The sequence below is a fragment of the Notolepis coatsorum genome, assembly GCF_963971535.1.
Source record: "Notolepis coatsorum genome assembly, chromosome: 11".
NCBI classification, from domain to species: domain Eukaryota; kingdom Metazoa; phylum Chordata; class Actinopteri; order Aulopiformes; family Paralepididae; genus Notolepis; species Notolepis coatsorum.
The window spans coordinates 76,018,171-76,031,220 of NC_140175.1; the positions used below are offsets into that span (position 1 = coordinate 76,018,171).

Below are 13,050 nucleotides of genomic sequence, written 5' to 3' on the forward strand. Positions count from 1 at the left end.
GTGTCGAACTCCAGCCTTTTATAATACTAATCGGTAATCGCCTCCAGTTAAAACTACATTTTCTCGCACGCACTCGTAGTCTGTAAAAATGCGTAATGTTTTAAAGGATTCTACTTTTCTATTCTTATAGTACACTTTTATTCAGTTGTAATAATTTATTTGTATCTTCCTTGTACTTTGTATAGTGATGGGTGATTGTTGATTATTGATAATGACTATGTGATACTCAGTGACACTGAGTCAACTACATTTGCCCCTCAGTGTTAATCTTGAGTCAAAATAATAAAGTTTGAATGATGAATGTTATGGTCGATTTGTGAGCTGTAATTCTTAGAAAGGCCTCTGGGTTGACGTATGCATTGAGAGTTGAGACCAGATATCTATGGTTGAGACTACACAAGACAATAGGGTCCAGCTGCAGCTCCGGAGAATCCTCTCAAGGGGCAAGCCTGTGGCAGCCACAGAGAGCGCGCTGATTGGCGGAAAGTACGGACGTTTCTCGAAGTACGTCTGGCGTAAAGTACGGACGTTTCTCTACGTTAGCAAACGTTAATTGAACGTCAATTGCCATAAAACAGAAAGTAAAGCAGAACGCAGTTAGTTAGCACGCAGTTCGTTAGCAAACAACTTTAACAAAGATGGAGAAATGCAATTACAAGGTAAGCCTTATTATTACCTTGTATTAATTTATAAGATAAGATAAGATATTCTTTTATTAGCCTTATTATATTACCTTGTATTCATTTATAGATAAATTCAGGTATAGCAGCATGGGGAGGGGGGGGGGTACAGGTAGTAGAAGACATTGTACAGGTCACATAATTATAGTACAGTGGAGAAGTAAAAATAGAATAAAAAGGCAGTGTAAACAATATACAATATGATTAACTCTGGACATGTGCATATATGAGCAACAAGGTGCGAGATGAGGGTATGTATATCAGTTATTTTGCCCTACAATAAATATAGTTGAAATATATAATCTAATAATACAATAGTCTAAATCTAATCTAAATTATCTAATTATCACGGTTGTGTTTGGAACCCAATATAGAGAGATGGAGAGAGAGGGAGGAAGCACTGCATGGCAGGAACCATGACACTAATATATAATCTAAATGCTAAAATGCTATTATTATATTATAACACATACTTTAATCAAAGATGGAGAAACTGAATTACAAGGGAAGATTTATTATATGACCTTGTATTATTATTATTATTATTATTATTATTATTATTATTATTATTATTATTATTATTATTATTATTATTATTATTATTATTATTATTATTATTATTATTACTATTAAAAGTAGAGAAACACTGCGTTCTGTTTTATGGCAATGACATTCAAAAAAAATCGAAAGCAAATTGATTGAAAACGTATGAACAGATTGCAGAATGGGTACAATCCAGTACGGCTCAATACAAAACAACTGCTAAGAGGAGATCATAAAAAATATATACATCCGAAGGACTGAACTGTGTAGAACTGTGTAGTAAAAAGAGATGACGAAAGTATTTTACTGTATTGTACCCATTCTGCAATCTGTTAATAAAGTTTTCAATCAATCAATTCCAGGCCGCGACCCTCTCTCCAACCGCACGTATCAACCGAGCTTGGCCAATGGGGGAGGGGCTAGGCCCAATATAGAGTGACGTCCCCTTGAGAAACTTCTGTACTTATGCCAGACGTACATCAGCTTGTGTCAGATTGCAGAATGGGTACAATACAGTACGGCTCAATACAAACAATTGTTAAGGGGATGCAGGTGGCGGAGATGGTGGGGAATTGGAATTGGTGAGGCCCACAATCATAATCTACTTGTTAGCCATTACAGAGATGATAACTGGTCTTCGATCTCATATCAAAGGATCATTCACTCACTCACTATGCTATACCTGGTGTTGTTTATTCAGGCAAATAATCATTTCTGAGAAGCATGAGGGAGAGCAAATGTTGGCATTACTTCTAGTACAGTATACCCAACTTCATTCAGCACCAGTCTTCCTCTACCTGAACCCAACTTCATTCAACACCAGTCTCCCTCTACCTGAACCCAACTTCATTCAACACCAGTCTCCCTCTACCTGAACCCAACTTCATTCAACACCAGTCTCCCTCTACCTGAACCCAACTTCATTCAACACCAGTCTCCCTCTACCTGAACCCAACTTCATTCAGCACCAGTCTCCCTCTACCTGAACCCAACTTCATTCAACACCAGTCTCCCTCTACCTGAACCCAACTTCATTCAACACCAGTCTCCCTCTACCTGAACCCAACTTCATTCAACACCAGTCTCCCTCTACCTGAACCCAACTTCATTCAACACCAGTCTCCCTCTACCTGAACCCAACTTCATTCAACACCAGTCTCCCTCTACCTGAACCCAACTTCATTGGGTACAGTTTCTTCCCCTTCTAATGTATATATGTATGTATTTTTCTGATCTCTTTCTCTTAAACAGTACTGTATATTGTGTATATGTCTTGTATGTCATAATTGTCTTGATGAAACACTACTGTATATCTGTATGTCATAAATGTCTTGATGAATTGAAAATGGGGGACTTGGTTAACCTTAATTTACAGGGGGAAAATCTTTTATTTTTAATTTTTTTTCAAAATTGTAGATACCTTTTGAAACCAAAATAACATTATAGAGTTGAAATTGTGAATTTCCAGGTATTTCAAGAAGTGGGTAAAGGGTTAAAGCAAGTGGTTTGGTAGGCAACATGTCCATATCAAGGCAAGAATATATAAAGGCAACAATAGTAGGCAGCTACAGAATAACTTAAAAGCAATGCTCCTTTTTTCCTTATTGCAGTGTGGTATGATATTTTAAAGTGACCTTATCGATACCTTAATGTAGATAAAATATAATACATAAAATAATTGTATTCAACATATTTCTGATTTGGTAATAGATACATTAGAGATAATCAACATGCAAAGTGCATTTCCTAGAAATAACCATGTTGCACATGCAGCGGTTACTTCTACCTCTAAACTTCTAACCACTGTGCACAGTGGATTAAAAACATATTATTCCAAAAAGAGACTTGAGACTTGACTTAGACTCATGACCAAAGACTTGAGACTTTACTTGAGACAGGATGTCCTCTAAAGAGAATGCAGGGTCCTGTGGGGAAATGGCTGCCTAAGATGGCTGTAAATAAATAGTCATGTTTCTTTACTTCAAGTACAAAAGTAAATACAAATAAATGTCTTCAGTGTGCAGTGGCGACCACGAACAGGGCCCCAAAAAATATCACCTCTCACTCCAAGGTTGGCAGACCTGCAAATAAACAAGTTGCTTTTCTGTCCTGCTGGTTCACAACCCATTGTTTGTGCTGACAAAGGAGAAAACAGACATTTTGCTACCATTGTGTGTGTTTTTATTTTATTTACATAAGGTTTGAGACAAAAATACAACAAACAAATTATAATGCATTTGACACAAAAAGGCAGAAAAGCAAACAAGTGAAATACTGCTTTTCCAGGAAATGCTTTCCACTTTGCCTCAGTCTTTTGATGAGGCTTATTCATTATGTAAGACTACTCACTGTATGCCATTGGCTTTGTCTATTGTTATACTGTATATTCAGTGTTATATTTAATATATGGGACATTCCGTGAGGGACATTTATTACATTTCAAACGCATGCGTAGATCTGGTACACGCTTCTAGCGCCGTCGGTCTGGGCGGTTTTGTGCTTGTTTAAGAACTACATTAATGTGCACTATGAAGACTGTAGGCATATTGTTCTCCTGGTTCATGACATAAATTAAATAAAGAATGTGGATAATAAACAACTAAACAAACAGTGACAATAAAACAACAATAACAAGCACACTGCAGTAGCGTACACTGTAGGTTTTCAGTCATTGTCATAGATGCAACCTGTAAAGAAATGAAAATCTTCATTAAAGTATTTTCTTCTACTACCGAGCCATATTGTATTAACATTAGTAAGAACTAAAGAACAAAAAAAAACTTGACAATGTCCAAAAAGGATATTTAGACCCTGGGACCAATCAGCTCAAGTGCAGTGGTTATTACTGTTGTCTCACAGCAAGAAGGTCCTGGATTTTAACCCGACTATGGGTCATTCTGTGCAGAGTTTGCATGTTCTCCCCAGTTGTCCTGGGTTTCCTCCATGTACTCTGGTTTCCTCCCACACCATAAAAGACATGTACAGTATGCTAAGTAAGCTCCTCCCATGGTCATTGTCCAAGCTACTGACGTTACAACTGGAGTTAGTCCCTGAGCGCCTGTCTGTGGCTGCCCACTGCTCCTAAGTGGTTAGGATGGATTCAATGGAGAGGGATAATTTCCCAGCAGGGATAAATAAAGTATACCTTCATTTATAAACACCATTACTTTCTTAATGTAGAGGGGGATGCACCATACACTGGTACCAGATAAAAAGATAAAAAGTTATTGCTCAGACAACCAGGAGTGGATAATTTGTCAAGTAATCTTTTATCTTGTACTGTACCAGGAAGTTGTCCTCTGCATTTAATCCATCCTAACTCTATTTAGGAGCAGTGGGCAGCCACAATCTGGCACCCTGGGTTCAACTCCAGCTCTAATGCCAGTGCCTTGGTCAAGGGCAATGGCAGGATGTTGTACCAGGTATACCTGTCTTTTATGGTGCTACTTAAATATGATGGGATGAAGCAGTAATAAATAAATAAAGTAATAAAATAGATGCTAAAAACAGTGACAATGAACTGCAATGATTAAAACAGTGATGTTTTTTTCCTCTCATGTCCCCAAGTTAGTCGTTATGCCAATTCCCTTCATGGTCGCTGTGCTGCCCTGCTGTCAGTCTAGGGATAGAGTAGACTTGTGGATACCGCTTCTTTTCACCTGACAGCTAGGAGTTTCTTTTTTCTTTTATTTTTTAATGGTTTTGGTAGATATATTTATTGGTTTTTACCGGGCAGTCCGGTAGAGAGAGAGAGAGGAAGTATGGGAGGATAGAGGGGGAAGACATTCGGCAAAGGTCGCCGGGGCCGTGTTGCACCGCCGTGCTGTACGTGGTGCGCCACCCTGATGCCCCAACAGCTAGGAGTTTCATTGGGAGAGCGGAACATGCACAGAGGTTCTATCTCCCCCAGATTCCCTCCATGCTGAACCCCGACTGACCAGTAGGAGACGCTATTGCAACAACCAGGAATTGAACCGCTGCCGGGAATTGAACCCAGGGTCTTTGAGGTGGTAGTCGAGTACTTAGACCTCTACACTACCCAGCCTCACCAAAACGGTGATGTTTTGATCAGTCAGACCTTCATCAGACAATGGCACTGCTTTGACCAAAATAAAGTTCATAAGAGAGTTGTGCTTCATTCCTCGGTTGTCTGATGAAGTTCAGAGTGACCGAAATGTCACTGGTCCCAATTACAGTAATACTGGTAATTTGAGCTTGTGACATCATCCCATCAAACCAAAACGTATTCATACTGGTGTCTTGAGCTTGTGACATCATTCCATCACACAAATACGTACCATCTCCAATGTCATCATAGATATCAGCATCTCTGGAAAATATAACAGGGACAGTTATGATTGCTGTAGACTGCTGTAATTCAGCAATGGTTGATTCTATGTGTGTGTGTGTGACGTGTGTGTGTGTGTGTGTGTGTGTGTGTGTGTGTGTGTGTGTGTGTGTGTGTGTGTGTGTGTGTGTGTGTGTGTGTGTTCGCTACTCACTCTTCAATATAGCTGGTCGAAACGTAACCAACTGGGGGTGAAACAATGATTATTATTATTATTATTATTATTATTATTATTAATAATGTACAGACAAAGAGATAGATATATAGATAGATACAGTAGATAGATAGATAGATAGATAGATAGATAGATAGATAGATAGATAGATAGATAGATAGATAGATAGATAGATAGATAGATAGATAGATAGATAGATAGATAGATAGATAGATAGATAGATAGATAGATAGATAGATAGATAGATAGATAGATAGATAGATAGATAGATAGATAGATAGATAGATAGATAGATAGATAAATAGATACATACATACATACATACAGACATACAGACAGACAGACAGACAGACAGACAGACAGACAGACAGACAGACAGACAGACAGACAGACAGACAGACAGACAGACAGACAGACAGACAGACAGACAGACAGACAGACAGACAGACAGACAGAGATACTCACACTTGCCCTCGTCATTCCTACAAATCAGTTTGTTGTCCACAGCCTTTACAATAACGTCAAGCGTTTCCCCTGGTTTGATTGGCAGCTCTTTGCCGTTCCACTTCTTATTGGTCAGGTTGAAAACAATGGTGACCTCATACAACACCTGGACCTCCCCCTCATACTGAAATAAACAGAGAGCATATACAGTAGACGGTTTCAAAGTGACAACAATAATGTTCTAAAAGGACCCACATGTATTTCCTGTTGCAATGTTTGCTAATGTGTACATTGATAGGAAATACATTTGGTTCTAAACTGTTACCTAGCAACAGAATTCCAGTGAAACATTCCATACATTCTCTATTTGTATTCTGTTGTATTATTTTCATGTGAGGACTCCAGGAAGACTAGCGGTAATTCATTTGACAGCTAATGGGGATCCTAATCAAACATAAACATAAACATAAACATGAACATAAACATGAGCATAAACATAAACATGATAGGATGTATCGGTGATGCATGACTAGTCGTTTTCACAGAGTACACATACCTTGAACTTCTTCCTGAAATCCTTCTCCTCTTTCTCCAACTTCTTCTGTTTCTTTGGATCCATCTCCTCAGCCCTGGATTTGATTCTCAGGGTCGGGAGACTGGCGAGGAAAGTCAAGTTACTGTCTATTACATTTAGTCATTTAGATGTCGCTTTTATCCAAAGCCACTTACAAACTGTGTACAACAAGTCAGCAGGCGGGGTTCACCTCTGGCGGCTAAGGGTAAGGGGTATTGTTAATCTAGCAGTGTCAAATTTGAGTGGATCATTCTGAGTGCATAGTAGTATAGACATATTAGCATAGTAGATAAGATACTTTTTAGTATAGAGTAACTAAACCCATGGTCACTGTCATTTTGCGAAGTGGTTGATATTTTCACCATGCTGCCCCAGCCCCACCCCAATCTGTGAAATACAACAAACGAATTGTACCTATCTTTTCCCCTAGATGAACTCTGACAGTAACTGACAATCACAGATTGGGCGGGGCAGAGTGTGCGGCAAGGTAAACTTTTTCAACCACTAGCTATGGCACCAACATGACCATGTGTTTACTTACAGAACTCTCCAGTGAGGGACAGCAGATCGGTAAACGCATCCAGTTCATAGCATTGAGACTTGACTCAAGTGTGATGTGATGTTCACCCGTCTACAGTCTAATATGGATTTCTCAACAAAACATTAACATGAGGCAAATAACCAGACTGTCAGCGTGTGAGTAATGGTCATGATGGCCTCCATGTTACACCAAGTCCAAATAATAACAGCAACAAAGGCCAATTTACACTCAACTATGACCTTGAAATTGTCCTCTTTTCTTGATCCAACACAGAAGCAACAGTTGTGATTGGAGGATGAAGAAGAGAGGACAGAGTTTGAAATAGGTCTTTTATAAGGTACTAAGCAAGAAAGAAATATTTGTTTAATGTCGCACTAGAGCACTAGCATGTAATTTATCCAATCAGGTGCAGTCTACAGTACATAGGGAAATGGGAAGTAGGGAGGGGATACATGCATAGATATCTATATAGTTCTATATAGATATCTATGGATACATGCATGCAACATGTAAACAACAACATTCATTTGGGACCCGCAAACATTTTTAAATTATACATTTGGGGGGGAAATACTTATTCTACGCCTTTCTAAAAGTTCTGTGGATGTATTTTCTTTAATGATTACTCTACATAAAAATGTATCGTATGGGATTTTATATGATGGTACCTGCTAGTTGGAGGAGGAGGAGGGAAACCTTGAGAGTCCACATCATCATAAATCTCCTCATCAATCGCTGCTGCAGATTGATCTATGGCAAGACAAACAGGAAGTGAAAACACATCTAATCATATCTCATCCTACATACAGACACACAAACAGGCATGCACACAAACACACACAGACACACAAACAAACAAACAAACAAACAAACAAACAAACAAACAGGCATGCACACAAACAGGCATGCACACAGACACACAAACAGGCATGCACGTACACAAACACACACAGACACACAAACAAACAGGCATGCACATAAGCACACACACACAAACACACACAGGTGTGCACACACACAAACACACAAACAAGCTTGCAAGCAATCCAATGCAATCCATACACATGCACATTATGCACACATGTAAATAAGTAAATATTACCTAAATTTCTCTCTGTAAACTGGCTGGGTGGGGGTACTCTGACGTGGAAAAAAGCACAATGATTAAAATCTTATACAGATTGAATAATGGATAATTTGATAATCATAGTCAGAGTTAGTTTATATTTATTTTCAGTCACTTTTATTTTCTCTGATTAAAAGGAATATTAGGCTTGCATTTTCTGATTGAGACAACAATTGATAACAATTCATGATTCCATTGAAAGGCATGCAAATTATTCATCACTCACTTAACAGGTGATCAGTAACACTGATTAGAACTCAACAAACAACACTTCATTCCTTTAGATTACACTTGTGTTTGATTGGTCAAGTAAAATGATTAAACTACTGATTATTGTCGCTCATGATTGCTTTAGAATAGGGTGAAGTTGCCCATAGATGCTGATCTTTTGTCAGTTTTGCATTGATAACAGAGGTTGTCTTCACTGATAACAGCTGTCCTCACCACTGTCAGTGAAGAAACGATGTTTGGATGACAATAGTCAGTAGCTAAGATGGCCAGCAACTAAGTGTCTTGTGTTGCATTCACAAAAAGTCGGAATTGGGAGGTTTCCGACCTCCAAGTTGGAAAAATACCTCTTGACCGGCCTCCGAACTGCATCGAACTCTGAAAATCTGAGTTTTCGTAGAGCTCAGATACCTCCAAGTTGACATTGTGACGTCACATTAAAGGACAATGTTCTTCCTGTGCCCCATGACAGTTGAGTAGGTATTTGTGTGCACCACTCTCCACTCTCCTAAAGCTAGACATCAGAGAGAGAACCAACCAATCGGTGAAGTAACTGGGATGGGACTCTGACTTTGTGAGGTCATAAAATGATCGTGTGAGCTCTTAGACCCAAATGAGGTTTTATTTTAAATATTTGCTTTGCTCTATATGGGATATACAATTGAGGCAAACTATAACTGCCAACAGTAGTAGCAGATAGTACTTCTGGCTGCTCTGTGCTTGGTAGCTACCATAGCCTAGGTCACATTTTTCCAACCTGAATGTTGGAATGCCAGGAGGTCGGAGTATCAAGGTCAATACGTCGGAGACGTCCTAGTTCCCACTTCTCATGGATGCAACTTTACTCAAGGACAAAGGACAGGCACCATCACTGTCATACCCATAATCACTAATGAATTCCTCCCCGAATATTATTGCTATAGGCTAATGCATATTGGATTTAGACATACATGCATACATTCTTCCAAACTACAAATGGAACTACAGATCCATAGTAGAGGGTTACTGCTCATAACGACAGCAAACTCTCTGAAACATGCGTCCTCTTTGTCAGCAGTCAAGGGCAACTTCATGGGTAGTGTCTAGATCCCTGGGTAGTGTCTAGAATATATCACCTGGAAGGACGTTTTGAAATGTATTTTTTATTTCACAAAGTCACAGCTTTTGCATCTTGGCTAGAATGTGACGACCACCATCAAATGTCCTTCTGGGCGATGACATCTAGACACTACCAACTTCCTCCTAAAGTAATTACTTCCCTAGGAGGAGGGGTCAGGGGTCAGTGACAGGGCACGGTAGGTCTCTGATCAGTCTTACAACTGAGGGTATTTTACTCGTTAGTGCAGGCCGATGGTTTCTTCCATTCAAACATCCGCAGGAAGCCACGGGGCTTTGAAGTAGACTTGACCTCCAGGGGGCTTAAGAGGTGGACCAGGCAAGGAGGGAGGACATTCTGAATATGTGTATTTATATTATTTATACAATATATAATATATTCCTTTTTGTCTTTCACGTTTCCCATTTCTTTCTATTCACCTTCTCCATGTCAGTCTTACACACGTGATACACATCATGTTTTCTTTTGTTTACTAAATCTGTCCATATGTCTACACAGTAAAAGTTATCCATCCATCCATCCATCCATCCATCCATCCATCCATCCATCCATCCATCCATCCATCCATCCATCCATCCATCCATCCATCCATCCATCCATCCACCCATCCATCCATCCATCCATCCATCCATCCATCCATCCATCCATCCATCCATCCATCCATCCATCCATCCATCCATCCATCCATCCACCCACTTGTTCAATAATTCCTCCCTTCTTACCTGACATCCAGGCTGGGATCGACCACATCATCATATATCTCTCCATCCTCCTCAGGAGGAGGCGGTAGAACCACTACAGAACAGAGACAAACTACCTCAGAACCAGTTGTTGGTAAGTTTCATGTCCATTCATGAGATGTCGTCCTCACAACAGAACGATAGGATTCAGATAAAACATTGGCGAAATGCCTCTTTAACATCACACATTAAAAAGGCTAAACTACAAGTGTTTGGGGATTTTAAAACGTACCTGGTCTTCCCTTGATGCTGCTGTAGAGAGAATTAATCATAATGTGAATGTTAGGCACGGGTTAAAGCTGATCATCTCTCACGTTTAGTATGTTAGTGTGGATGTCTGTAATATGTGCATAGTAACAAAACAGAGCTATATCATCAGGGCATAGACATAACATGTTCATCAACCAGCCACTGCAGCTCCGGTAGATTCAAGTCAAAACAACCAAGAACATTTCTTAGCAGCCAAATTCGTTTTTAGAATAGAGATGACTGATGGTCATGTGCTTCCAGAACTTAAACTGAACAAATAAGTTAACTACAGACCGGTTAACCATCTGTAGTGTGGTAGTGAAGGGGTTAACCTTCTGTAATGTGATAGTGAAAGGGCTAAAGCTAGGCATCAGAAAATGAGCCCTCCGATCTGCAATGTCACCTGGATGTAAAATCCGGGGCTGCTCTCTGATTTGTCAGGTCATAAAATTCACAAGTGAACTCTTACACTCACATGAGGTTTATGTTATAGTATTGCTAACAGATCCGAACCAGAATTTAAACCTCATTAGGGTATAAGAGCTCACACAAACATTTTATAGCCTGATAAATTCAGAACCCCATTCATTGTCTGTGGAGCGGCCCAAGATCTTTCTTTTACATCCAGACAGCATCTCAGATTGGAAGGATTCTCTCTCAGAATTTTTGCTTTAGGAGAGAGTGGTGCATGTTAAATGGTCAAATAAATAAATGGTATATTTATATAGGGCTTTTATCCAAAGCGCTTTACAATTTGTTCCTCACATTTGACCCATTTACTTACACATTCACACACCGATGGCCGAGGCAACCATGCAAGGTGCCTACCTGCTCATCGGGAGCAGTTAGGGGTAAGTGTCTTGCTCAAGGACACTTTGACGTGCTGCCCGGGAGGAGTGGGAATGTAATTACCAGATCGGATTACCAGACAACTGCTGTACCTCCTGAACAGTGGCGTCATTTCAGTAAAAGACAAGGTATGGCAAGGAGGGCGGGTGGGGGGGGGGGGGGGGTGGGGGAGGGGGGTGAAGGGGGGGTTTCCCCCCCTAGGTGGATTTTTTTTGTCAAATCAGTTGTGCAATAGTCACTTTTGGTGAGTTGTTTCTATACAATTCACTTGTATGACATTTAGGTATGACACAGGACTACACACGCATTTTTAGTATAGAAATGTGTCAACAGACTAAAGCAGGGAACCACAATATTTTGCATACAAATTATGCAGAATGTAATCTCATAACTGTCTATTATTTTTCTTGCAATTGAGCCAATTTTCCTTAGGTACGGTTTTGAGGTGTGTGTTCAACAGAATGTAATATCAAAAACACATTCACAAAAAGTATGGGTTACTGAATGCTGAACTGCACTGTTATAATCACTAAGCCATTGTAAGACCTTACCTGTGTCCCTGTATCACTTGTCTCTGCTGCCCTTTGATTAAAAAACGTCCCTATGTCCATTTTCCCATTTTTTTGGCATATTTCAGTTAGTCACAGTAAAAGTCACCTAGTAAAAGTGAGATAATTGACAATATCAAAACATGCTAGGGCTGTACCGAATAGTTCGAAGCCTCGTTCATAATGTTGACATTTTTTATTTTTATTTTTTTATTTGCCAAGGTATGGCGAGTGCCATACCTTGCCATACCAAAATGACGCCCCTGCTCCTGAACCACTGTCGTCACACTTATTGGTTGGACTGTCCCCCGCAATAACAGTGTAACATATTAGTGTCACATATGTGTTAAAACGGGCGGCATCCCCCTTTAAGCCCTGTAACATCATGTGAGATTCACAGTACCTGTTGAACTTGTCATGTGAGATCACGTCAATGTCGTCATAGACCTCAGGATCATAGTCGTCCTGAGGGGCGAGACTTTCACTGTGGCGCTTCAGACTGTCAAAGTCGATCTCCACTGAATCCGTCTTCACATAACCATCTGTAACACACACACACACACACACACACACACACACACACACACACACACACACACACACACACACACACACACACACACACACACACACACACACGCACACACACACACACACACACAGGAGTTTAACCCTTTCACTACCACACTACAACCGTGTTAACCCTTTCACTGCGACAATACAGACGGTTAACCCTTTCACTGCCACACGACAAAGGGTCAACCCTTTCGCAACCACACTACAGAAGGTTAACCCTTTCACTACCACACTACAGACGGTAGTGAAAGGGTTAAAGCAGTGGTTCTCAACGTGGGGTCCAGAGACTAAAGTGTATCAAATGGGGGTCTG

At 40.0% G+C, this 13,050-nt stretch overlaps 1 protein-coding gene across 3 annotated transcripts in view; it reads right to left on the reverse strand.

Annotated features, from left to right (window-relative positions):
- Nucleotides 1-3,399: 3,399 nt before the first annotated feature.
- Nucleotides 3,400-13,050, reverse strand: part of fyb1b (FYN binding protein 1 b) — a 51,728-nt gene continuing 42,077 nt past the window's right edge. Inside the window, exons 9-19 of one of the 3 annotated variants that reach the window (XM_084324273.1) lie at nucleotides 12,566-12,704; nucleotides 10,749-10,768; nucleotides 10,499-10,571; nucleotides 9,994-10,077; nucleotides 8,408-8,445; nucleotides 7,974-8,055; nucleotides 6,747-6,846; nucleotides 6,212-6,374; nucleotides 5,726-5,756; nucleotides 5,522-5,553; nucleotides 3,400-3,910 (exon numbers count right to left, since the gene is read on the reverse strand). In XM_084324273.1, the coding sequence (XP_084180399.1) occupies nucleotides 3,888-3,910; nucleotides 5,522-5,553; nucleotides 5,726-5,756; nucleotides 6,212-6,374; nucleotides 6,747-6,846; nucleotides 7,974-8,055; nucleotides 8,408-8,445; nucleotides 9,994-10,077; nucleotides 10,499-10,571; nucleotides 10,749-10,768; nucleotides 12,566-12,704 (785 nt within the window). In that variant the 3' untranslated portion in view covers nucleotides 3,400-3,887. Of the gene's footprint in view, nucleotides 3,911-5,521; nucleotides 5,554-5,725; nucleotides 5,757-6,211; nucleotides 6,375-6,746; nucleotides 6,847-7,973; nucleotides 8,056-8,407; nucleotides 8,446-9,976; nucleotides 10,078-10,498; nucleotides 10,572-10,748; nucleotides 10,769-12,565; nucleotides 12,705-13,050 lie in introns of those variants that run through there. The other 2 variants (XM_084324274.1, XR_014620227.1) reach the window with 2 other exon arrangements.